Raw genomic sequence first — 26,860 nt, forward strand, 5'->3', positions numbered from 1 at the left:
CTTTATACTTAAATTTTATTTGTGTTTATAGCTAGACGTCAGCATTGTAAGATTTTATGCAGATCTGAGGAATACAGATCTGCATACAATTTGTGGCTTTTTGAACGTTCATTTTGCCTCTTCCAACAGCTTATAAGTTAGCTTTCAGTTGCTGCTTTAAAATTCCAAACAAAGGTGAATCTAATCTTTATCTGACATTCTTCCAGAGTGAGAAAATCTTGCATTGGGGATACCCTTCTGAAGAATACAACGTCCTTACAGAAGATGGTTACTATCTGAGTGTGAACAGAATACCAGGAGGTAAATAAAAAAAAATAGATCCAAGTAAGTGTCCCTCTGGGGGTGGGGGGTAATACCCACCCTATTTGGCCCCAATTAATTGGCCGAGAAACCGAGAGAAAAATGTCAACTCCCATCATGCCCTGGGAGGAGTGTAGAGGTTTTTCAATGCCCACCCCACACAAGTGCTGCTGGGAAACTGAGTTCCCAGCAGGGCCCTTTCTGGAGGAGGGGCCTAGGGAAGTCTTCCTGAAGAAACAAGGTATACTGCTGGGGGGGGGGGAAACGAGAAGGAGCCCTCTGACTCAGGTAAAGTGCAGTTAATCCCATCAGCTCCAGTAGGCAAAAGATCCAGTTCCTCTTGATTTGTTTTGGCCAGCTTTCTCCCCCCCCCCCAGTCCTGTTTTTGGGGACTTAGCCACTGAATCACCAAATTTTCCAAATCAGTTTCAGTCCAAACAAATAAGGACACAGCCCTAATAATTATATGATTGCACTCTTTCAATATCTAAAAGGCCGGCAAAGACAGGAGCGGCAAACATGTTCTCTCCTATCCCAGGGTGTAGGAGTAGGGCTAAGGATGAACGGTACCTCTTTAGAGCTTCACTTTAGACTTGGGACTAGCATTGGGCTCCACTTTCCTTTACTCAACCACAGTCCCTTTTACACAATGAATGACAGCTACCAAAACTCAGCAGGTGAAGAGAGCTTTTGAAACCCAACACTCTAGTTACTATGTATTGCCGAAGGCTTTCATGGCCAGAATCACTGGGTTGTTGTAGGTTTCTTCGGGCTATGTGGCCATGTTCTAGAGGCATTCTCTCTTGACGTTTCGCCTGCATCTATGTAGTACCTCTGAAGATGCTTGCCATAGATGCAGGCAAAACATCAGGAGAGAATGCCTCTAGAACATGGCCACATAGCCTGAAAAAACCGACAACAAACCTAGTTACTGTTCAATGTTTTGCCTATATTAACAGTATGCATTCATCTTTCAGGATCAAAAGCAGCCATATTGCTAATGCATGGCTTGATTCTGGAAGGCAGTGTATGGGTAGCAAATTTGCCCCACCAGAGCCTAGGCTTCATACTAGCAGATGCCGGATATGATGTGTGGATTGGAAACAGTAGAGGGAATTTCTGGTCTAGAAGACACAAAAATCTTACAATTGACCAAGAAGAATTTTGGGATTTCAGGTAAATTTGTTTTATTTGTAATCAGTTTTTAAAAAAATGCAGAGCAGAAAGGGGACTTTCTTTTAGTTTGGTGTTTTTTCTTTACCAATCTTGCTTACATTGAAATATATTTGGTAGCTGGCATGAAGATTGGTGCAATTCTTGTAGGAAAGCAACTATATTCCTATTATATGATTGTGTGCTTTTAAAAAAGTGACCACAAGCATATGACTACAAACCTAATAGCTCCCATCATATTTGTATTGGGCCTCCTGAAAACAGAGGACCAAGATTGTAATATAAACATATCCAGAGGGCATCCTGTTGGGGAGGGGGAGGGGGGGGTTTCAATCAATTTCCTTAACTATTTCATTTCAGTATGAAAGTTTCTCCAAATATCAGTTCTAAGGTTCAAATTCAGCTGCATTTCATTCAGTTGCAGTTCTATAGAAAGCTCGGTGTTCTACATTATTACTTAGAAGTAAATTCAACAAGACTCAGCAAAATCAAAATAACAAGTAATTTTGACTGCAATGCTAAGCAAGTTTTCCTCGATGGTGAGGACTCCAAGTTTCACAACCATACTTCAATTGAAATGTGGCCTTAGGTCTTGCTGAAATTTTGCATTCCAGCAACATTTGAGTACCTGGATTTCTGTTGACACCATGAACTGTTCCTTACTCTCAGTAAACCTGATTTACACCTATGGTACAAGACCCAAATCTTATTATATCCATTTGGATGCAGTGGGCTGTCAATGTGTAAGATTATGATGTAAATCTGTTTTAGGGTTACAGCCTGTGTTAGATGGGGTTACACTCCCCCTGAAGACGCAGGTTTGCAACTTGCGAGTGATCCTGGATTTATCGCTGAGCCTGGAAGCCCAGGTCTCAGCAGTGGCCGGGAGAGCTTTTGCACAATTAAAACTTGTGCGCCAGCTGCGCCCGTACCTTGGGAAGTCGGATCTGGCCACGGTGGTCCACACTCTTGTTACATCCCGATTAGATTACTGCAACGCACTCTATGTGGGGTTGCCTTTGAAGACTGCTCAGAAACTCCAATTAGTCCAGCGGGAGGTAGCCAGATTGCTCACGGGGCGTCATACAGGGAGCATACAACCCCCTGTTGTGTCAGCTCCACTGGCTGCTGCTCCAGTTCTGAGCACAATTCAAAGTGCTGGTTTTGACCTACAAAACCCTATACAGTTACGGCCCAGTGTATCTGTCTGAATGGATCTCCCTATACGTCCCACCACGGAGTCTAAGATCTTCTGGGGAGGCCCTGCTCTCGACCCTGCCTCTATCACAAGTGAGGTTGGCGGGGACGAGGAGCAGGGCCTTCTCGGTGGTGGCCCCCCGCCTGTGGAATTCACTCCCTGGGGAAATCAGGTCTGTAACATCGCTCCTTTCCTTTAGGAAAAAACTGAAAACATGGATTTGGGACCAGGCATTCGAACAATCGGGCAGATAAAGAATGAACTTTAACGATGATTAGGAAATGATTAATGGATTAGAACGATGGAACTCTGAAAGACAAAATGCTGAGCACGAGAATAGTTTTATATGATGTGTTATGTATTGGTTGTTTGACTGTTTTAACTATGATAATTGCTTTTAACTATGGTTTTGTATATTATGTGTAATATGTATAGGCATCGAATTGTGCCTTTTTTGTAAGCCGCCCTGAGTCCTCCCTCAGGGGCTGAGAAGGGTGGGGTAAAAGTACTTGAAATAAATAAATAAATAAATAAATTTACCCTAGCTTGAAACTACTGTCCCGAGAAACAGCTCTTCCTTTTCTCATTTTGGGCGAAATGTATATAATGAAGGCTCATTTTTAGTTTGTGAGCACAGAAAACATCGTCTGTTGTTCAGAAAACGTTTTACATAGAAAAATGTTTTTCTCAAACTCTCCCCCACGTGGATTTTTGGAATAATAAACTATGAACTGCAAATAGTCAACCTAAATGTCACAGGTTTGAAGAACATTCTTGTGTAATGTTGCTATTACTCATTCTTGCCCAGAGAACAAAATTAAAAGAATATATATCAATCTTCCTTAGCATTGCAGTACTGCTTTCTAGCAAGAGAGTCATTGCACATGAAGTTGGTAATTTACGGTATCTTTTGACTTGCAGTTTTCATGAAATGGGCACCTATGACCTTTCTGCCATAGTGAACTTTATTCTGGAGAAAACTGGGCAGGAGAAGATTTATTATGCAGGCCATGAACAGGGGTCTACAATAGGTATGTTAAAAATGAAACCTTGCTTTCTGCCCAGAAAGCTCATGCCTAGCACTTTCTTTCGTTTCAAGGATAGTAGAAATGATATGTGTGTCATGGGAATGGTGGTGAGGTTATCAGGTACTTGGGATCCTCCAAATCAAGATGTCATGGGATGATCCAGTCCTGTAATAACTGGTGGCTGTTGGAAGAAAATAAACACTTTCACCTTAAGGCCTAAACTCTTTACTGAGGAATGTACTTGGACACACCTATCAGGAATCACTAAGTAAAGCGGGGAGCCACCCAGTAAGACTGACGCCACTGAATTTAATTTAAGTCCTATGGGCTTATCTCTAAATACTTTAATAAGGCTTTACTTCTGTTTTACTTGTCATTGTCACTCCCCCCACAACTTTTCAAGTAATTTGTAACTGGTGACTGCCATGGGCAAGGTTGACAATTTGATATATGAACTTATTACACGGTCTACTACCTCATGTATGATATCCTTTGGTTACAGGTCCCATCACATGGCACAAAGTCCCCTTTGTAGGTAGCTTATAAGTACTCATAGAAAAACAATCTGGATTGTAAAATGGATTGGAAATTGTGTGTCAGAGGTATGGTTTTTGGCATGTGATGGTCCTCCCACCTGCAGTTTGTCTGCAGCTCACCCCCTGTTAACAGATTGTGGGATTTGCCTTGCCAGAAGTAGCATAATAGATCATGGGATCCCCACTGAAATAATAATAATAATAATAATAATAATAATTATAATTATAATTATAATTATAATAATTATAATTATTTAACACATGATAGAGAGTTTGATTTGCCATAAGTGATGTAACAGATCATGGGATTCCTGCTGAAACAACAACAATAATAGTATTCAAGAGAACAAATTAGTGACACCATGAAAAATCAGTGGTGGTTTCAGCCAATAGCTTTGCTGGTTCTGTGTGAGTGCAAGTTATTTCCAACTTCTTTTTTAAAAAATAATTTTATTATATATATAATAAGAAAGATTTTTTTAAATGAATAAAAATGAAATTAAGAAAGTTTGCATTGAAAGTGGGAGAACATTATATTCAGAAAAAAGTAGGAAATTGAAAGAGAAGGGTGAGAAAGAAGAGAGAGAAAAAAAGAGAATATAACAGTTTTGGTGGCTTTCGTTCTTCTTCCTTACTTTCCCATCTATTGGTTTTCTTATTCTATCAGGATTTTCTTTCCTAATATTCATCCAATCTTAGTTTTCCATTTTCTTTCCCTTCTTATCCTATATTTGATGTCGCATCTTCATATATTCTTCAAAAGTTGACCAATCCATCGTTTTCATACTTTTGCCTGTATTTTTCTTTAACAAAAATGTAAGTCTGTCTATGTCCTTTATCTCTATTATCTTATCTATTCAAAGTTCCTTGGCCGGTGTAATGTTCAATTTCCAAGCTTTTGCATAAACTATTTTCTTTGTTACTATCAGCAAATAGGTCAGAATCAATCAGGTTTCATTAACCATTCTGTTCTTAATATTATTTGACATTCTTTATGTATCTTTTTTCAATAGCTATTTACTTTTTTGCATGACCACCACATATGGTAATATGACCCTTCAAGTGTCTTACACTTCCAACTTCTATTGCCTACATCTATTATTATTTCCAGTTTCTAATGGGGATTTATTCAGAAAGGATTTGCTACTGTGTTCCTCTGAGAAAGTGTGACTTGCCCAAAATCACTCCGGGAGTTTCCAGGGATGAGCCTGGCTTCCTGAAATCTGTTAAATACAACACAACTCTGGGTCCAACATAACACTATATGTCTATACAAACTGAATACAAAATAATATTAAATTTTTTCCTACGTTTTAAGATTAAAGTCTGGAATGAAACTTCTACACAATTATTTTGTTGTTATTGTTGTATGTCTTTGAGTTATTTCAGAGATTTTCTTGGCAAGATGTGTTGAGAGGGAGTTTGCTCTTGCGTTTATCTGTGACTAAGAGTGTAACTTGCCCAAAGCCAACATTCAAACCATGTTGGTTCTGATCTTATGCACATCTAAATCAGTTTAGTGGAGTTTATGACATGCAAGAGGACATTTAATTTCAACCTTCATTTAGCAAGTTTTTATCTGTAAGCACTGTGCCCTAGTGTCTATTTTTAATGCACGCTAAATAGTGTTTATTCTATCTTCCCAGCTTTTATTGGATTTTCTATACTTCCGCAACTGGCTGAAAAAATAAAGATATTTTTTGCTTTGGGACCTGTTTATACATTCTATTACTCTGTAAGTCCAGTTGTACAACTTCTACTTTTGCCAGAGGCAACATTAAAGGTATGTTTTTCATCAGAATAATAATAATAATAATAATAATAATAATAATAATAATAATAATCTTTATTTCTACCCCGCCACCATCTCCCCAATGGGGACTTGGTGCGGCTTACATGAGGCCAAGCCCAAACGACATAATAAAACCAAAAATGCTAATAATAAACAATAATAAAGTAATTACATAAAACATATGAAAACATAGCAATATAAAATTAGAATAAGCACAATCACAATGACAATGGGCAAGCTACATGTAATGGATAAAAGAAAGGCTGATTAAAAGCAGATTAAAAACTCAGGCGAGATAAAACAGAAACAGATTATTTGCAGAGGAGAGCTCATTATATAGTGGAGGTTGTAGAACCAAGCTTTTCTCATTTCTTTCATTGCCTATTAATACATTTAAAGATCAGCATTTTGTGAGAAGTCACATTAAAATTTCACATTAAATAATTTAAATACATTTTGGATGAAGAGGGTTTCTTTAAAAAAATAATAATGCAGGCATGGTTCAGAGGGAATTCTTAGTAAAGAGATGAGAAACGGATACCAACCAGGAACTACTCTGCCTACCTTTAACATGAGGAGTTCTGTACAAAACTTGGAAATAAAACTTGTAACAGTGATGGAATTGTAAAGAATGATGCTTCCACTCCAGACTCAAACATGATCATTTGTAACTCTCAAAACACTAGGGTAAATTTATGTGGGCTCTACTTCAGTCTGATCTCTAATTTGAACTATATCTATATAAATAAAAATGTAATGTTCATTTGTGGGATTAACATAACTCAAAAACCAACGGACGAATTGACACCCAATTTGGACACAAGACACCTAACAGGCCAACGAGTGACCGTCATTCATAAAAACACTGGAAAACACAGCTAAAGGGACTTAAAAAGTAAAAAAGAATTACTTACAATGTATGCGCAAAACCACAGATATACACACACATATATACATACAAAACACATACACAGAGACTGGGCCACAGCAATGCGTGGCAAGGGATGGCTAGTAGACATTAATTTTTATAATCTTAAATAAATTTGGGTTTAACTATTGCTCCATTAGTTCATTTGCAAAGTTCAAAGTGTAACGAATCTGTGGATTTTACAGGTTATCTTTGGCACAAAAGAATTTTGCCTTCTGGGACCACAGATAAGAGAATTTCTGGCTCGAGAGTGCAGCAGGCAATTCGTAGATGGAATCTGCAAAAAAGCTCTTTCACTTGTCAGTGGTTTCAACCTGAAAAATCTAAATGAGGTATTTATGTATTTGAAAAAATAGCTTATGTGTAAAGCTCAGTTTTGTATGAACAGAAAGCTCAAAATCTATTTTAAAATGTGAAGATGTTTAAGTTCCTGGGGGGGGGGGGGCGACCCCTTTTGGGATGTTCCTAGATCCAGATGCAATGGACAATGTTTTGAATAGGAGTCCCTAATGCTCATGTTTTTATTGATTTTGTTGTGGTTTTATTATCTGATTATTTTATTGTATTGAAATTGTATTTTATGGTCTTGTAAACCACTCCAATTGTAAACCACCCCAAGTTGCCTGCGGGCTGAGAGGGATGGTATATAAATATAGTAAATCAATCAATCAATAAGATTTTATAAGTCAATCTTTGAAGTTCAAAGAAGGCAAATTTTCATTCAGCTGAATATCTATTGCTCAAATCAGGTGGCTCTGAAATTTTACAAAATGACTGAAAGTATCAGATCAGGTGTGTTGGCCTATTGGCCTTCTTAAATGAGTCAATAATCTTTTGTCATGGAGTTCCTCTTGCCATGGATTCCCCATTGGAAAGTGATGAATATATCCCAAGACATCACCTGAGTTAGGAAAATGTTTTGCCAAGTGGACAAGTAAATAGGAATACAATCGGTATCTAGAGAACTTGCTCTTATGGATGTCACCAGATATTACCATATTTGTGCAAATCAAATGCCATATCGAATCTAAAGCCCACCTCAATTTTCAAAATCTTGAAACCAAAAAAATAAAATAAAAAAATTGCTGGTGAAGGCAATGTGCAGTAGCAAAAAGTACACTCCTTACAATTCACCAATTTTGCCCTGAGTTTAATAATGTGTCTTATAAGCACAGTTCTGTATAAGAAATTATTAGTCCCATTTGAGTGTCTGCCAGGCATGTAGCCGGAGGGGGGGGGGGGGGGGGGGGTTGGGGGGCTTCAGCCCCCCCCCCGAAATTCTCATTGTGGTTCACAAAAAGGCCTTACTGGTGCATTATTTAAACTGTTATGTTTATTCATATCATGATCTGATCACCCTACTCGATATATCCCATATGCATGGGGGTATTGGGGTAATGATACAAAAGGTTTGCTAGGGTAGACCCTCTTTCACTCGGACACAAATTCAGCCCCCCCCCCCCCGAATTGAAATCCTGGCTACGGGCCTGGTGTCTGCCTATCATTTAGTAGATGGGGGAGATAGCTTTACATGGTTTACTTTATTTCTTAGTTTTTATCCATTATTTTAGTTACAAAAGTAATTTCCTTTCATTACTTGTTTGTCATTACTTGTTTGTCATTCACCTATGTCATTCACCCTTGCAATGTTTCTATTTTGATATGACCTAAAACATGCACACTAAGTAAACCTTGATCACTCCAGCTAGGGAACAACAGGCAGACACTCTACCACCAATGTTCAAAGTAAAACATTAAATAACAATATCTATGAGACATTCAGGGAAAATATTGAAGTTGGGTCTAAAATAGTCTTACAGAGAACCAGTCCTCAAATTCTGGGCAAAATTAATGAGCACCACTACATAACTTCCACTTTTCCATAGAGTAGCATCTGTAAGCTGAATAAAATATACCTACCAGGGGGAGGGCAGTATTTGCAAGGGGGGCACTAGAGTGTTATCAGTGGTGTTTTTGGAGTTTGCAATTGAATCTAATGTGCCATCTAATCTAATGTGTATCCTAATTTTCTCAATGTCATTTGCCCAAAAAAGATATATATTACATTCAAGTAAATATGCTCCAGCTCCTTTCTAGGATGCTTCCAGGATGGAGCCTTACATGACACTTCCAACAGAGCTCCATCCTGGCAGTGTACTAGGAGGAAGCCCAGAGAACACAGGAGGCAGCGGTTTTCCCTTGCTGCCTGCCAGATTTGCCCCACTGCCCCACGGATGTCCTCTCAGTGTCTCAGTTTGAGGACCTCGATGTGATCCAAAGAGTCCATTTAGATCAATACTTTGACCACTGTTCTCAAAAAGACTCGGGATTTTCATACTGTTAAGCAGCCCTGAGTCCCCCCCTTCGGGGATAGAGAAGGGCAGGGTACAAATATTTGAAATAAATAAATTAATAAATGACAGATCTGAATAATCTTGCACAACCTTTAAAGGTTTATGAGAAGGCTAATAACCATGTAGCCCTGTGACATACATCCAATGAAGGAAATTGAATTTCAGGAAAGCTTGTGGTAAAAGAACTCAGCTAATCTTCAAGATGTTGCTAGACTCCCTTTTGCATTTGCTCCCTTGTACAGTTTCTCATGTCTACTTTTGGCTTCTCAAGAAGCTGAACAAGAAAAATAGCTTCCAAGAATATGTGCCACAACTTCTTTCCTTTCCTTGTTCAAAAATTTCTGTTGAAGTGAAAAATGTTTTCTAGACATTTTTTTTCTTTACAGAGCCGATCAGATGTGTATGTATCCATGTTCCCAGATTATACCTCTGTGAAAACTGGAATCCATTGGAGCCAGGTAGAGTAACCCAAATGGAACTGTTTGAAGGTTAAATACAATATAATACAATACAATATAATATAATATATATAATATCCGAATTTTCAGTGAAAAGATAGAGCCCCCGGTGGCACAGTGGGTTAAACCCCTGTGCCGGCAGGACTGAAGACCGACAGGTCGCAGGTTCGAATCCGGGGAGAGGCGGATGAGCTCCCTCTATCAGCTCCAGCTCCTCATGCGGGGACATGAGAGAAGCCTCCCACAAGGATGATAAAACATCAAATCATCCTGGCATCCCCTGGGCAATGTCCTTGTAGACGGCCAATTCTCTCACACCAGAAGCAACTTGGTTTCTCAAGTCGCTCCTGACACGACAAAAAAAAGTGAAAAGATGTCTGGAATAGCAAACACTGAAACAACATACAATATAACTCTTCTGTGACAACAACTTCTCTGGGCACAGATCTGTTCCCAGTCACAATGTGACTTATAAAACTCTGTATGACTTGGGCTCAAGTTGCTCTGAAAGACCACATCTCACTATGAAATCCTTAGGGACGGGAATATTAGAAGGCCTTCTTGGGTCTGGCATTAACTTGTGGAACTCCTTCCCAAGGGAGGAATTGGTTCGCTTGGTTCTCTTTCTTCTGGCTGGCAAAAATTTAAACAGGTCTTTGTCTATTAAATCCCAAATCACTGGGTATATTTATTCTCATTTTTATATTTTAAATTCAAGCTGTTGCATATTAGTGCTCTGAATTAGTGAAACAGTTACCGGAAGCTTTTACCACACAAATACAACTAGTCTGTTAAAAGTTAACCAAAAAAATTAATTCATTGAGCTCTGCATTCATGGTAAATTGCCACCATAAGCAAAATAGTAACTGAATTCTGTTCAACAGTTAGGAATGAATTCTGTTCAACAAAGAAGTTGTGTTATTATTTTTAGATGCCAAGAAAGCTTTTGATAGTGTTCTCTGAGAATTCAAAGAAAAAGTATTCATCTGCTATGAGGTAGGTCAACAACTTAAAAGGGCAGTTGGTACTATCTATTCAAAACAAAAACCTAAATTAAGGATAATTGGTCAAATGTCAAATTATATAGAGAATGAGAATGACAAATATGCATACCTACTACGCTAGAGTTTCATATCCATGTCTACAATGACCAAAGTCTCATAGACATATCTTAATTCTTAATAAAATAATGAAGTTTGCCTATTATATGCTCTGAAGTCAGTAACATTCAGCAAGATCTGTGAGCACTGTGTAAAGTAATGTGAATTTGATAGGTCAACAGTGAATGAAGAAGGCGCTCCCACTAGAATGGTGACATAGACCCCCTCTACACTGCCATATAATCAAGACTATCAACACAGATAATCCATATTATCTGCTTTGAACTGGATTATCTGAGTCTACGTTGTCATATAATCCAATTCAAAGCAGATAATCTGGATTATATATGGCAGTGTAAATGGGCCACAGAGTTACCTACTCTGGGTTGTGGCAACTTCTATATTCTTGTCTGTATTCTCATTGAAAGTTAGTATGGGATATATTTAAACCTTCTCCTGCAAGGCTAACACTTATTTTTCTATCTTTTCTGTTCTCTTTCATTTTACAGTTAAGGAAAACAGGGAAATTCAGATACTTTGACTATGGCTCAAAGAACATTGAAATATACAACCAGGTAAGATGTGTTGGGTCTGTATGTAGCTTGGAAAAGGATGAATATTATATGCATGGATCCTAAAGTATGTCCTGTGCTTTTGCAAACCTTCAGCAGTAAACACTTGGATTATCCAATCCAAACTTCATTTCCGAGATGTCTTATATTATGGCATAAAACTATAGAATACACAATATAGACAACAACAAATCATAAAATTGCATGAAGGTCAAATTAAGATTTTACTGATTTTCTTGACTTTTATCAAAAATTGCAGGTATTTCTGAAAATATGGAACAATGATATCTAAGTATATTTCACAGGGAAACTAATGAGAAAAAAATAGGAATATGTGAAATTACAGAACATTAATTATACAATCAACTGTCTGCTGCTTGCTCTCTTCCTTAATCTTTCTCTTCCAGGAGAACTGCAGTAAGCATTTCTAGGATGCTTTAGTGGTACTATATGTTTTAATTGTGGTAATGTTTTATACTTGTATGGGTGATGTTATGAGCTATAATTAATATGTTTTATTGGGATTATTTTCTCTATATATTGGGATTTGTCCTTTTGATCAGTTTTCCTTGATTTTACCTTTTGGATTGTAAGTGTGATTGATATTATGTACTTTTTTCTTGTTGTAAGCCGCCCTGAATCCCTGAAGGGAAAGGAGGCGGGATATAAATAAAGCATTATTATTATTATTATTATTAGTAGTAGTAGTAGTAGTAAGCATATCAAGATGGTTTGAGTGGGGAGTACTAATCTTATTTAAAATCTATAAAACATGTATAGACTGATGCAAAGGTGACAACATATCCTCCAACATTTCACAGTTGAAAACTAGAAAATATGTGGCCAATTAGAGTGTGGTTAAGATATAAACAGTAGGGCTGGGCGGTTTCGTTTCGTTAATTCGTAATTTGTTAATAATTCGTTAATTTTTTTAATTACAAAATGATAATGAACCATTCTGGAGAAATTTTTTTAAAAAACGAATTTTTAAATAGTTTTGTAAATGCTTCGTATTTCGTTATTGTATTCGTTTCGTTATTGTTTTGAGGTCGTTTCGTTATTATTTCCGCATGTCTGGGGCAAGTTTTATGGTTGTTTTTTGTTTAATTAGTGAAAAAAATTATAATATCACACCAGCACTCAACAACAGAGGGAGAGGGAAGCTTCAGAAGTTTTTGGAGGTTTTTTAGCGTATTTCGCGGTCGCGTCCGCCATTAACAAATCGATTCGTTATTGTTTCGGAAATCGATTCGTTAATGTTTTGTAATTTTTTTCAAATTTATGAAATTTCGTAAATATCGAACTTTTTAAAAGGAAAATTTTGTAATTATTTTAAATAACGAAACGCAAAAAACCCCAAAAAACGAATCGATTTTAGAAACAAATTTTTCCGTTGTTACCCAGGCCTAATAAACAGTTATTAATGAGGAAGAATACATAAGCTAGGAGCGGCTGTTTCTTCTGTCTTAGTATACAGGGAAAGTTAAAATCCTCCTCTTCTGCTGAGTTAAAAAACTACTCTTGAACTTGGAATTTAGTTTTCAGCGATCAAAGTCAGCTGAAGTCAAGGGGGAAGAGTCGAAAGAAGAAGAGAGACACAGAGGGCAAAAGCAGTTGAACAATGGATGACAGATGATAAACAGGGCAGTCCCTACAAAAGCAGAATAAGGCCCCTTCCCCACAGACCGTAAAATGTTGAAGGAACCAGGATAAAAGGGGTGTGTGTGGCTAAATGCTGTTTGCTGAAAATATGTGCTAGATCACATTAAGCACCCAAAAACACATATTAAAATGTGCACTTAAAACCCAATTTTGGCCAAAAAATGTGCATATTCACATCACTGTATATCCATGCTCTCAAGGAAAACACATGGCTTCATTCCTATATGCTGCTGTGGACCGCTCCAGCGCATGCCCACATTTTAAAATCCCCAAACAACTGATTAGGCCTGTAAACAAATGTAACCACAGACACATGGTGGCTAAATGGAAGCACAATTGGAAAGCACTTCCCATGAGAACTCTCTGCAACCGTTCCTTCTTCTAATCTTTGTGAAATTAAAGAGAGCTTGAATTAACAGGAAAGTGAGGAGAGATAATAAGAAATCTGCTTGTGTGCAGATTTAGATTATCCACATGCGCTCATATGAAGTCCAGCGCATCCTGGAGAGTAAATTAAAAACAAAACTTCCACCGAATTGTCCCCCATCCCTCCATCTTGTGGATTTCTAAAATCTAGTACAACAAAAGTGCCAGATGGCAGGAGAGACCATTTACTGCCCCCACTTCTTTGTCCTGGATTATGAGGCTGGAAGGTCCTTAATGCAGTGCATCTGACAATTCAATCCTGTAGTATGTACTCTGAATTAAGCCTGTTGTGTTCAGTGAAGTCTTCTTCTATGTACTGCATTGAAGCCTAAGAATAGCTGATGTCACACAGAGCTTAATGATAAATGGAGCTGGTGTTGCAGTTGTGAGAAGTTAGTGCTTCTTTTTCTAAAGATCTCTTTAAAACAATTGTGTTCACTTATGTGTGCTTGTTTATATAATATTTAAGTTGTGATTTTTTAGAATGTTGTTAGGAATGCTTTACAGACTTTGAAAGCAGCTCTCCCCAGAAAAATCGAGTGACTGAATCTAGAACATTTAGAAACCTTATCACCTGTTGTATTTCATCTATGAGCCCTACTTTTCCTCCCCTCCTCCCTTTCTCTTCGTCTTTCTCTCTTCATTGTTTCATATCTGTATAGATTTATTCTTTCCTGAGTTTTGAATGAGCTGAAATCTACATGGTATTTCCTTTACTCATTATATTTGCCTTTTCCCAGACTACTCCACCTTTTTACAGGATAGAAGATGTTGTTGTGCCAATTGCTTTGTGGAGTGGAGGACATGACTGGATTTGCCAACCAAAGGAAACTGTAGAGCTACTGTTCCACATCAATAATTTGATTTATTTTAAGGAGTTGCCTGACTGGACCCATTGGGATTTCATTTGGGGCATTGATGCTCATCAGCGCATGTACAGGGAAATGCTTTACCTTATGGAAAAGTACTCATGAAACCAATCTGGCCTTAAAAGCTCTTTCGGTTGAGTATCCCTTATCTGGAATTCCAAAATTTTTCATGGAGGTGTCTGAAATAGTGACACCTTTGCTTTCTGATGGTTCAATGTACACAGACTTTGTTTCATGCACAAAACTATTACAAATATTCAGGCTCAGTGTATAAGGTGTATATGAAAAAAAGTCAACTTCATGTTTAGACATGGATTTCATTTCCAAGATATCTCATGATGTATGTATGTGCAAATGCAGGTATTCCAAAATCTGAAAACATTTCTGCTCCCTTATTTTGGAAAAAGGATACTTAACCTACATTTTGTTCTCATCACTTCTGTAAGATTAAAATTGTAGTCCTATGATCCTATGAATGTGTTTCATTTTAATCCTTTGTGGAAATATAGACATTATGGAATAAATATTAGACTTCTTAATACATTTTTTTCAAAAATGTTAGTTGTTGTTTTGTGCTTTCATGTGCTCTTTATTATTCATTAGCATAATTTCAACATGTGTCCTCCAGAATGCTGTAGTGCACCACCATGATTATCTCTGATGGTGAAAGATTCAGTTTTCAGAGATGAAGAGGTTTGGGATGTTGGCACAGGGAAAAGACACAATGAAAGAAAAGAGGAACCTACTAATCAAAGAGCCAATGTGGCATAGTGATATGAGACTCCATCTACACATGCTGTAAAATCCAGAATAATGTGGATTATAGTGGGGAGGTGGTGGGGGGTGGCTAGAAAACTCATGCCCCTAATGTGCGCTACAACATGCATCCACATGTAAAAACGCATGTTACTAAGTCAGGAGAATGTCCAAAAATAGTGATAAAATGTTCTGCAGCTGACCAGTGTATGGAAGGAATATGTACAGCACTGGTGTTAGCAGCACCACTAATGTGCGCTACAACATGCATCCACATGTAAAAACGCATGTTACTAAGTCAGGAGAATGTCCAAAAATAGTGATAAAATGTTCTGCAGCTGACCAGTGTATGGAAGGAATATGTACAGCACTGGTGTTAGCAGCACCACTGCTGGAAAATGCAGATGAGGAAGGACCATATCTCCTTCCATGAACCGGCCCGATCTCTTCGATCTTCGGGGAGGCTCTCCTTTTATCCCTGCCACTTTCACAGGCTTGCCTTGTGGTAACAAGGGAGAGAGCCTTCTCTGCGGTGGCCCTCTAACTTTGGAACTCATTGCCCGTTGAGATTAGGCAAGCCCCCTACTTAGAAACCTTTAAGAAGGACCTCAAAACCTGGCTCTTCCGCTGTGCCTTCAGAGAGTAACCACACATCTAGACATTGCTGCTCCTCCTCAATGTTTATTCCTACAGTACACTTCCCATGCTTGTATGAAGGCCTGTTTCTACGACCCCGTTTTTATGTGCTCCCCCTTACAAATAATCTGCTCCATTCCTATCTCACCCTGAGTTTTTAATATTTTATTCTGTACATGTGGCCTGCTTATTGTCACTGGGATTGTGAATGACTTTTACTGTATTGTATATTGTTTACTGTATTCTCATGTTTTATGTATTTTATTGTGTTGTTGTTTCATGCCTTGGTTTTATTTATTTTGTTGTAATGTGTTGTTGGGCTCATGTAAGCTGCCCCAAGTCCGCGTTGGGGAGATGGTGGCGGAGTATAAATAATAATAATCATAATCATAATCATAACTATTATTATTATAAAGGAACCAGATAAGGTGCTCTCAGGAATGTAAACAAACCTTTCTCTACTTTCCCTGAGAAAAAAAATTGCTTTTTGTTTATGAGTTGGAAGATGAGCTCCATTGCTAATTCATATGCATTGTGCTACTGAAAATCAGTGCATTTTTCCTAATGGTTAAAAATCATTCTATTGGATCGATTTGGCATGATGAAAGCTTTGTGGATACAGGAGGAGCTTTTTCATGGTTTCCAGGGTATGTGTGAAGACTCTCCAAGGTGGAAGTGGATTTCATTAATTTACATTCTGATCTAGATTATGTGGCTGTGTAGAAGCAGCCTGGGTATTGGATTAGGTCCATGGGAAACCAGAGTTTGCCAAAAAAAAATCTCATCAAGTATGCTTTGGCAAAGCATGCCCCCTTGACCTCAAAAGAAGGCACTGGAAACTGCTCCTCAGAACAAACCTTGCCATGAAAGGTTAGTTCATAGTAGGCTTCTCTTGAGGTATCCATTAGGTATGTGCAATTCATTAAAAATGGTCCTAAACTTATTTCTAAAGTTCCTTCTGAATCTGGGGAGTAAAAATTTCAAAACTCTAACAAAACTTACAAATCTATAGCGGTAGCACACATTTGTCACTATTAGCACACCAAATTTGACTTATCCGTGGATTTTTGGTGAATTTTCAGTTTTTTTAATTAAAAAAATTACAAATCTTCATACGTACCTCATTAATGGTGATTGCGCATGCAAATTAAGAAAATCATCACAGTCAGTGGGGAAAATACAGGGGCTTCCCTTGCCATCATTTTTGAGCTTTCTTGAAGAAACTTGCTATAGTGGTAGGACATATTTGCTACTAGGCATGTGCAATCTATGGTTCTAAATGATTCTAAAGTACTTACAAAACTAAGTTCTGGTGGTGAAAACTAGGAGGCGCTGGTGCTTTGCTTCTACAATGTTGCTAAAGTTCTGGTGGTCAACATTTCAGAACTCTAACAAAATTTTCAAAATTTCATTACAAATGGCAGTTACTAATTGGTTCTGTCATAAAAATAATCAATAATGAAATAATAATGAAATTTTGAAAGTTTTGTTAGAGTTTATTTATTAATTATTTATTTACAACATTTATATGCCGCCCTTCTCACCCCGAAGGGGACTCAGAGCGGCTTTCAAGATATATCTACATACATTATTAGGATAGTACAATATCAGTATTATATATTACTATATTGTACTATACCATTATATTGTAATATTATTAGTAATGTTACATGTAATATAAAATATATAATTATAATATCATATTATTAGTATTAGTATTATATTGTATTACATAATATATGTATATACAATATATAATATAATATAATATAATATAATATAATATAATATAATATTATATTATTAGCATAGTACAGGAGACAATGTGGAGCTGTCTTCTGGCCCCCTCTCTCTTCACTCCAGCCCAGAGCAGCAGTTGGTACTGAGGAAGGGGTCCTCAACTGATGACATATGCATGAGACAAGATGGAACTGTTCCCTGGCCCCCTCTCCCTTCACTCTGGCCCAGAGCAGCAGTTGGTGCTGGGGGAGGGGGTCCTTAACTGATGACATATGCATGAGACAAGATGGAACTGTCTCCTGGTCCCCTCTCTCTTCACTCTGGCCCAGAGCAGCAGTTGGTGCTGGGGCGGGGGGTCCCCAACTGATGACATATGCAGGAGACAAGATGGAACTGTCCCCTGGCACCCTCTCTTCAGTCTCTGAAATTTTCACCACCAGAACTTTAGAAACACTGTAGAAGCAAATCACCAGCGCCCCCTAGTTTTCATTACCAGAGTTTTAGTTTTGTAAGTGCTTTAGAACCATTTAGAACAGTGGTTCTCAACCTGGGGTCCCCAGCTGTCTTTGGCCTACAACTCCCAAAAAAGCCTAACAGCTGGTAAACTAGCTGGGATTTCTGGGAGTTGTAGGCCAAACACATCTGGGGACCCCAGGTTGAGAAACACTGATTTAGAAGCATGGATTGCACATGGTTAGTTGCTGCTATTAGCACACTAAATTTGACTTATCCATGGATTTTTGGTGAAATTTAATTTTTTTAAATAAAAAAGCATTACAAATCTTTGTAAGTACCTTGTTAATGGCGATTCACCTTGTTGCTCCTTCTTTCCTTGTGGAAACTGGCAAAGAGGGAAGCTTCACTAGGGCTTTCTGATGAGGTTACTAGAATAGTTGGATTCAGGCAATTTTGAGCTGGGTGGGACAGGAGTTGAAGCAAAAGAAATGGAGAATTTCAGAGGATAGAGATATTTCAAAATAAATTAGGAAGGCGTGGTTTTTTTAAAAGGCGATCTATCTCCAGCATAAAGAGATCTAGGAAGGCCATACCTTCTCCTGCTGAACTATATTTTGCCACCAGATAAATTAAGTTTAAGAAGGTTCTCTGAGACCAGAGGTTGGCAAAATTCTGATGCACCAACACACTGGTAGAGACTGCTAAAGACCTTGTAAAAACTCTGGGTGCATGTAGACTGTGGGATTACTACAGTTCGACACAACTCAGTCTGTCACTGTGGGATTACTGCAGTTCGACACAACTCAATCTGTCATGGTTGTGTGCTAAGGAGACCTGGGTGCTGTAATTCATTCTGAGGCAACCTGTCTGCAATCACCCAGCACAGTTGGTGCTGAGGTCAGGAATACTGCTTTATGACATTGGGGTCCCCTGGCTACAATATAGGCCAGCATCCTCCCCCTGAGTACCTATCACAACCCTATACAGCCCTACTCCCATCCCGTTTATTGTTTGCTGTCTCTTTGTTGAGGTCATAAAGAGCATTCCCTGCAGATGAAGAGAATGAAAATGGTACCTGTCTGGCCCCTTTTTGTCCTGGCAGCCTTCCTGGTCAGCAATGTCCAGACCGCACCTCTTGAGGAGGATTCCACAGGTAGGCTGCACCTTCAGGAAAGAACCAGGGAACATTTTAACTGAGTGGTATGTAGTATACTCCAAGCTTGTCTTCCAGGTGTTTGTGGTTTTATCTCCCAGAATCCCTTATCATTGGTCAAAAGAACTGAAGCTCTAGCAAATAGAAATCCAAAACTCCTGAAGCATTGGACTCTGAGGCCTCTTCCGCACTAGTGCCCTATATCTCAGAATTTGATCCCAGATTATCTGCTTTAAACTTGTTTATATGAGTCTTCACTGCCAGATGATCTGGGTTAAGTAAATAAACTGGGTCTGGATACTGGGATATAAGGGTAGTATGGAAGGGGCCTGAGGCTCCTTCTACACTGCCATATAAAATCCAGATTATCTGCTTTGAACTGGATTATATGGCAGTTTAGACTCATATGATCAAGTTCAAAGCAGATAATCTGGGTTATCTGATTTGATAATTTGGATTATATGGCAGGGCAGATCCAGCCTGAGAAACACTACGATCATGGCAGTTAGAGTGCTTGGAAGAGGGAGTTGGAAGACTTCTGATCTCATCAGATGGGGGTAAATTTGACGACATGCGCTGGTTGCCTTCCCTTTGCTAGGGAGCCCACCGGTTCCCATTCTATGTTGCACAGCTACTTTCGGTGGGGCTCTGTAGTGAAGGAAAACTCAAATCAGTACATGTTGCTGTGGTGAGAGCAATGGGGGAAGCTGGGTGGGCGATGCTTCCCCCCATGGGATGAGGTGACAGGTGAGTTGGGCAATGTGGGGCGTGGGGTGACGGGTTACTCACACCCTCTGATGGCCACTGCTGGGTTTGCCACAATACGTGGCAATTCCGGCTGCTCATCGGATGAGGCTGTTAGGCTTTGAACTCCGTTTCGCCACTTCATGAATATGGTTGGGCATTCTATTAGCCCAAGCAACCTCACAGGTTGAATTCTGGAAGCATCTATACTGAAGAATTAATACAGTTCCATACTACTTTAATGGTCATGTTTCAATGCTATGGAAGCAGGAGAGTTATAGTTTGGTGAGGCACTAGCAGTTATAGTTTGGTGAGGCACCTCGTTACACTACAACTGCCATGATTCCATTGCATTGTGTCATGGTCTGTCTCAGTGACAAACAACCTGCATACCTATTTATTTATTTATTTCCAATATTTCTATCCTGCCCTTCTCTACCCCCAAGAGGGGACTCAGGGTGGCTTACAGATCGGCAGCAATTCAATGCCGCAAAATAGTACAAATATAAAAAAATATATAACAACAGTAATATTTTAAAACAGTAAAAACATTAAGTTAAAAATGTTAAAAACATTGTCATCAAACCAAATAGCCAAATTCCAGTTCAATTCAAATGTCCAAAGTGCTGTCATGCTTGCTGTCCAAAGGCCTGGTCCCAGAGCCATGATTTAACCTTCTTCCTAAAAGAAAGGAGGGAAGAAGCCAGTCTGATCTCACTGGGGAGAAATTTCCACAAGCGTGGGGTCACCACCGAGAAGGCCCTGTCCTTTATCCCCACCAAGTGCATTTACAAGGCTGATAGGACTGAGAGCAGGGACTCCCTGGATGATCTTAAACTGCAAGGTGGGACATAAAGTGCTCTAGTAAATGTATTTAATTGTGAACTATGATATTTTACTGATTGTATGTATTTTTATGGTTGGAAACCGGGCTGAGTCCCTCAATGAGGTGAGAAGGTCGGTATAGAAAACTTTGAAATAAATAATAAATAAATTTAAAAGTAAGCATGTTAGCAGCTATAGATGCACGGCTGCCCTTTGATGTTAAAGATCATTTCATTTGTCTCTTTGATTAAGTTTTGTTGAATGAGACATTTCCAGTGGAGTAATTCCATTAATCTTTTACAGCAAAAACGGCTTTGCCAAAAGCTAACCATTTTATTGCGGTATAACTGGGCTAAGGCCCACTTCATCAAATGCAAGGGTTTCGAAGTATACCGGAAACGGCAAAGATATTTGATCAAAGATGCTAATAGGATTAGCCCCATAGGCAGCAATATAATGTAAAAATTCTTGTCTTTGATATGAAACTTTAAATCATCACCTATTAGTTTGATTAAAAGAATATTACTCTGGTTAGTTAATGATCTGAATAGCTGTGTGTCACTCTATAATCTATATAAATAAAAATGTAATGTTCGTTTGTGGTATTAACAGAACTCAAAAACCAGTGGGCGAATTGACACCAAATTTGGACAGCATACACCTAACAACCCAATGTATGTCCTTCACTCAAAACGTTTTGATTTTGTCATTTGGGAGTTGTACTTCTTGGGATTTATAGTTCATCTACAATCAAAGAGCATTCTGAACTCCTCCAATTATGGAATTGAACCAGAGGTGACACACAGGACTCCCATGAACAACAGAAAACACTAGAAGGGTTTGGTGGGCATTCACCTTGAGTTTGGGAGTTGTAGTACACCTACATCCAGAGAGCACTGTGGACTCAAACAATGATGGATCTGGACCAAACTTGGCACGAATATTCCATATGCCCAACTAGGAATACAGATGGAGCTTGGGAGAAATAGACCTTGACATTTGGGAGTTGTAGTTACTGGGATTTATAGTTCACCTACAATCAAAGAGCATTCTGAAGCCCATGAACGATAGAATTGGGGCAAACTTCCCACACAGAATGCCTATGACCAATAGAAAATGCTTAAGGCCATCCGATCCAACTTCCTTCACCAGGGCAAGAAAACGTAATCAAATACTGCTTACCCACAAGCAGAAAGAAATTACATATATTTGAAACCAGCACTTTCTCATTACTTTATTTTCCAGATCACCAGACTGGGCCACAGCAATGTGTGGCAGGAGACGGTTAGTCTATATAAATAAAAATGTAAAGTTCATTTGTGGGATTAACATAACTCAAAAACAAATGGATGAATTGACACCAAATTCGGACACAATACACCTATCAGGCCAACAAGTGACCATCACTCATAAAAACACTGAAAAACATAATGGAAGAGACTTAAAAAGCCCCCACAAAATTACATTACAACGTATGCGCAAAACCACCTATGTACACATATACACAAATTTATACATATACACATATACACATTTATGCACACATGAAACACATGTACACAAACTGGGCCACAGTAACCTGTGGCAGGGGGACGGTCAGTAAATAATAAAACTTTATTTATATTTCACCTTATCTCCTCAAGGGGACTCATTCTGCTATCTTGATTCATCAACCCTAATTCTTCCAAAGGTATTTAAATATAGCTGATGAAAACTGGATATTTCGAACTTGTGGTTTTAATAACAGATTCTCTTCTTAAAATGTTGTGTTTTACACATGGAAGTCCCAGCAACCGCGGAACCAGTTGAAGATACTGGTAAGTAGCTGTTTCCTTGCTTATATTGGGCTCTTATCTTCTAATACAGTAGTTCCTAAACTGCGTTCTACAGGAATTAGACAATGTAATAAGACAACTGTATTAAGTTAATTGCTGGGCATATTTAGCCTGAAGAAGAGAAGGCTGAGAGGAGACATTATAGCCATGTATAAATGCGTGAGAGGAAGTCATACGGAGGAGGGAGCAAGCTTGTTTTCTGCTGCCCTGGGGACTAGGATGCGGGACAATTGCTTCAAACTACAAGAAAGGAGATTCCATCTGAACATTAGGAGGAACTTCCTGAATGTGAGAGCCACTCAGCAGTGGAACTTTCTGCCCTGGAATATGGTAGAGGCTCCTTCTTTGGAAGCTTTTAAACAGAGGCTGGATGGCCATCTGTCGGGGGTGCTTTGAATGCAATTCTCCTGCTTCCTGGCAGGGAGTTGGGCTGGATGGCCCATGAGGTCTCTTCCAACTCTATAATTATATGATTCTAGGATTCTAATTGTTTTGAAATAAGTAAATAAACCTTTTTTTTAAGTCAGAGAGACATGCTTACTGTCTTGTTTTACATTTTGTTTCCTAGATATAGATCACTCAGGATATCTTCCTGCCTGCCTGAATATAGAGATCACTTCCCTCTTCTTTCCCGAAGTTTTAGTGTGCTTTATTACCTTTTCGTTTGAGAAGGGGGCACCATGAGACCTTGTGTCTACACTGCCATGTAATCCCATCCAAAGCAGGAAATCTGGGTGAATAAACTGGAATATATGGCAATATAAATGGAGCCTAAGTCCTGAGATTTGCAATTTGCATTTTGATTTGTTCCTCAGAAGTCAATAACAATCATTTGTACATCCTTTTAGAAATTATCTTGAGCATTCCTCATAATATAGGTTTGCTTTAGTGCAGATTGAGAGGAGGGAAGTGAATTGATGGCGACTCAACTAAACCATTGTGTGAGTTGAAGGCTGATGATGAAAGATTTGAACTTCAGATCTACTGCTTTGTAGTCATTGCAGCACACTATGCCTCTGCTCAACAATGTGAAAGGTTTTGATTATTTTCAGATCGTGAAGTCCATACTCTGAACAATGTCATACAGGAACATGGAATTCCAGCAATAGAAGACAGGATATCAGTGGAACAAATGTCCAAAGAAACAGGCAAGTAGAGCTTGGCCTCATCTACACTGACCTTTTTATAATAAATAAAAAAACTTTATTTATATACTGCTCTATCTCCCTGGCGGGACTCAGAGCGGTTTCCAAGTAACATCATTAATACATAAAGAATAAACAACATAGCCATAAGATTAACAAAACAAGATAAGCATAAACATTGTTGCCATAACACATATATATTAAAAGTAATCTTGCCTGTTCAAGGCAATTTTAAAAGCTGGGCTGAGATTAGTGCAAGCTCAAAAATTCTAGGGGACTCGGAAATTAAGTGCAGTATTATAACAGGATCTATGGCTGTTCATTTCCGGGCCTATTAGAGGAAGTAACAAAGCAATATAAGCATAAAAAATGTCGCCATAATATACATGTATTAAAAGTAATCCTGCCTGTTCAAGGCAATTTAAAAATTTAAAAGGCCAGGCCAAGATTTGTGCAAGCCCCAAATTTCTACCCCCCCCCCCCCCCCCCGGGAATTAAGTGCAATGCTATGGCAGGCAACAATAATATTAGGTATGGGTCTGTGGCTGCTCATTCCAGGGCTGATTAGAGAAAGTGATCTGGGTAATTGGTAGGAAGAATAAGGCCATATTCAACAATGTCTAGGGCTGAGCTACAACTAGTCATTCTCAAATGTTTGTTGAAACCACCAGGTCTTCAAGCTCTTATGAAAGGAGGGGTGGGGCCTGTCTAATTTCCCAGGGGAAGGCATTCCAGAGACGGGGGGCCACCACTGAGAAGGCCCTCTCTCTCATCCCCACCAACCGTACTTGTGACGGTGGTGGGAGCGAAAGAAGGGCTTCCCCGGAAAATCTTAGAGTTTGTGCAGGTTCACAGAAGGAGATGCGATCACAGAGATAGGCGGGGCCTGAACCGTTTAGGGCTTTATAAGTCATGACCTGTACCTTGAATTTGGCTTGGCAACTTATTGGCAGCCAATGAAGTGGTTTAATAGGGATGTTGTATGCTCCCTATAGTTTGCTCCCGTTTGAAGTTACCTTTCAATGTATCTGAGTTATTTGCTATTTTATATAAGGGAAGTTGTTTTACTATAAACATAAAGTTTTCCTCTGACATTCAGTCTAGTTGTGTCAGACTCTGTGGGGTGGTGCTCATCTCAATATCTAAGCCGAAGAGCCAGCGTCATCCACAGACACCTCCAAGGTCATGTGACCAGCATGACTGCATGGAGCATTGTTATGCTCCTGCAGAAGTGGTACCTATTGATCTACTAACACTTGCATGTTTTCAAACTGCTAGGTTGGCAGAATCTGGGGCTAACAGCGGGAGATCAACCTGCTCCCTGGATTCGAACCGCCAATCTTTCAGTCAGCTAGTTCAGCAGCTCAGCAGTTTAACCCGCTGTGCCACCATTTACTATGCATTGTATAAAACGGGACTTGAGCATCGATGGATTTTATTATTCATAAAGGCAAACCTGGAACTAAACCAGCAGCATTTAGTATGATACGTTCTTATATTGTGAATTGTCAAATTCATTTAGGAATAGAAACCAAGGAAAGATCAAAGTCTCCAACCCGGAAACAGCTACTAATGTACCTCGCCGTTGCACTCATTTCAGTTGTTGCTAGTATCATCTTGTTTGCAACAGCAATCAGACACTTCCAACTATGTGCATGGAAAGAGCAGTAAGTCACTGTTTATTTTTCTCTTCTCCTCCTATTTAGTTAACATTAAAAAAAAATCTACCAAATAACAATTAGTTAGTTCACTGCATCTGGGAAGAATGACATGGGCAAAAAGGACTGGGTTGTGGTTGAGAGTCATTTGCATTAAAATCACTACTGACCGAAAGGTCATGAGATTGAGGCCAGTCCGGGTTGGAGTAAGCTCCTGACCATTTGTCTAGTTTGCTGTTGACCTTTGCAGCCCGAAAGACAGTTGCATCTGTCAAGTAGAAAATTTAGGTACCGCTTATGCTGGGGAGGCTAATTTAACTGCCATAAAACTCTCCAGCAGTGTGCAAAAAATGAGGAAGTACTCCATCGGTGTCACAAGTGGACAGAGAAGCAACAGCTCCCCTGGTGGCCGGAATTAAAAGCTAAAGTTTGTCTGCAAAATATACTTTATCTGTAAAATATACTTTATCTTAGGCATTTAGTCCATGTTCTGATGCACTTTTTGAAAAAAGCAAGGTAATCTGAAGTTTTCTGTTACTTAACGCATGCTGTTTAAGTGCAACCAAACTTCTAGTGCAAATTAACTTTTCTATTCACATTTGTTGCCAGCCACAGTTTGACATTGTAGCCTATGCATATATTTTGTTCATTAAATGAATGTATTATTATTTTAGAGATTTGGAGCGAGGAAACAGGAATGATGAAAAGGAGAGCCTCATGCAAAAAGATGATGCTGTAGACATAAAAAACAAGAACAGCTGCATCATATGGCATTGTAGGTCCAGACAACGATGATTACAGAAAATTCATCCACTGAAAGAAATGTCCAGCTCCAAAAGTGCTCAACTTCCTCATCCTTACAAAAATGATACAAAATGTGAATAACTTTAATGCAGAATATAGTGTGAAGCCTTGAATAAAACAAAATCAGTTAATAATCCAAATGAAATTAGCGTCATCTATATAAATACCAAATGAAATTAGCGTCATCTATATAAATAAAAATGTAATGTTCATTTGTGGGATTAACATAACTCAAAAACACTGGATGAATTGATACCAAATTTGGACACAATACACCTATCAGGCCAACAAGTGACCATCACTCATAAAAACGCTGAAAAACATGGCAGAAGAGACTTAGAAAGCCAAAAACAACAACAACAACAACATTACAACACATGCACAAAACCACATATATAGAGTGAAGGGGGGGGGCAGAAGACAGTTCCATCTTGTCTCCTCCCTATGTCATTGGTTGGGAGCCCCCACCCCAGGCACCAACTGCTTTCTGGTCCAGATTGAAGAGAGAGGGGGGCAGAAGACAGTTCCATCTTGTCCTATGTGCTTTACTAATAATATAATATAATATAATATAATATAATATAATATAATATAATATAATATAATATAATATATATTGTATGGGTGTGTGTGTGTGTGTGTGTGTGTGTATATATATATACTATTTATATTATGATGTAATACGAGATAAACTATATAAATAAAAATGTAA

General features: G+C 38.7%; 1 protein-coding gene across 1 annotated transcript; it reads left to right on the forward strand.

Moving 5' to 3' along the window:
* Window positions 1–223: 223 nt before the first annotated feature.
* On the forward strand, window positions 224–14,908 carry LOC132770168 (lipase member M-like). The gene is made up of 8 exons (XM_060767054.2): window positions 224–300; window positions 1,278–1,476; window positions 3,593–3,702; window positions 5,882–6,018; window positions 7,141–7,287; window positions 9,696–9,767; window positions 11,377–11,442; window positions 14,268–14,908. The coding sequence occupies exons 2-8, from the start codon at window positions 1,301–1,303 to the stop codon at window positions 14,499–14,501; spliced, it is 942 nt and encodes a 313-aa protein (XP_060623037.2). The 5' UTR covers window positions 224–300; window positions 1,278–1,300; the 3' UTR covers window positions 14,502–14,908.
* The last annotated feature ends 11,952 nt before the right edge of the window (window positions 14,909–26,860 follow it).

This window comes from Anolis sagrei, chromosome 3 (genome assembly GCF_037176765.1).
Source record: "Anolis sagrei isolate rAnoSag1 chromosome 3, rAnoSag1.mat, whole genome shotgun sequence".
Taxonomy (NCBI): domain Eukaryota; kingdom Metazoa; phylum Chordata; class Lepidosauria; order Squamata; family Dactyloidae; genus Anolis; species Anolis sagrei.

Excerpts from the sequence above, each read along its gene's own strand:
- LOC132770168 (XM_060767054.2), top strand. The coding sequence starts at position 1,301 with ATGCATGGCTTGATTCTGGAAGGCAGTGTATGGGTAGCAAATTTGCCC. Across the intron at positions 1,477-3,592 it reads GAAGAATTTTGGGATTTCAG|TTTTCATGAAATGGGCACCT; the intron begins GTAAATTTGTTT and ends TTTGACTTGCAG. Across the intron at positions 11,443-14,267 it reads ACATTGAAATATACAACCAG|ACTACTCCACCTTTTTACAG; the intron begins GTAAGATGTGTT and ends GCCTTTTCCCAG.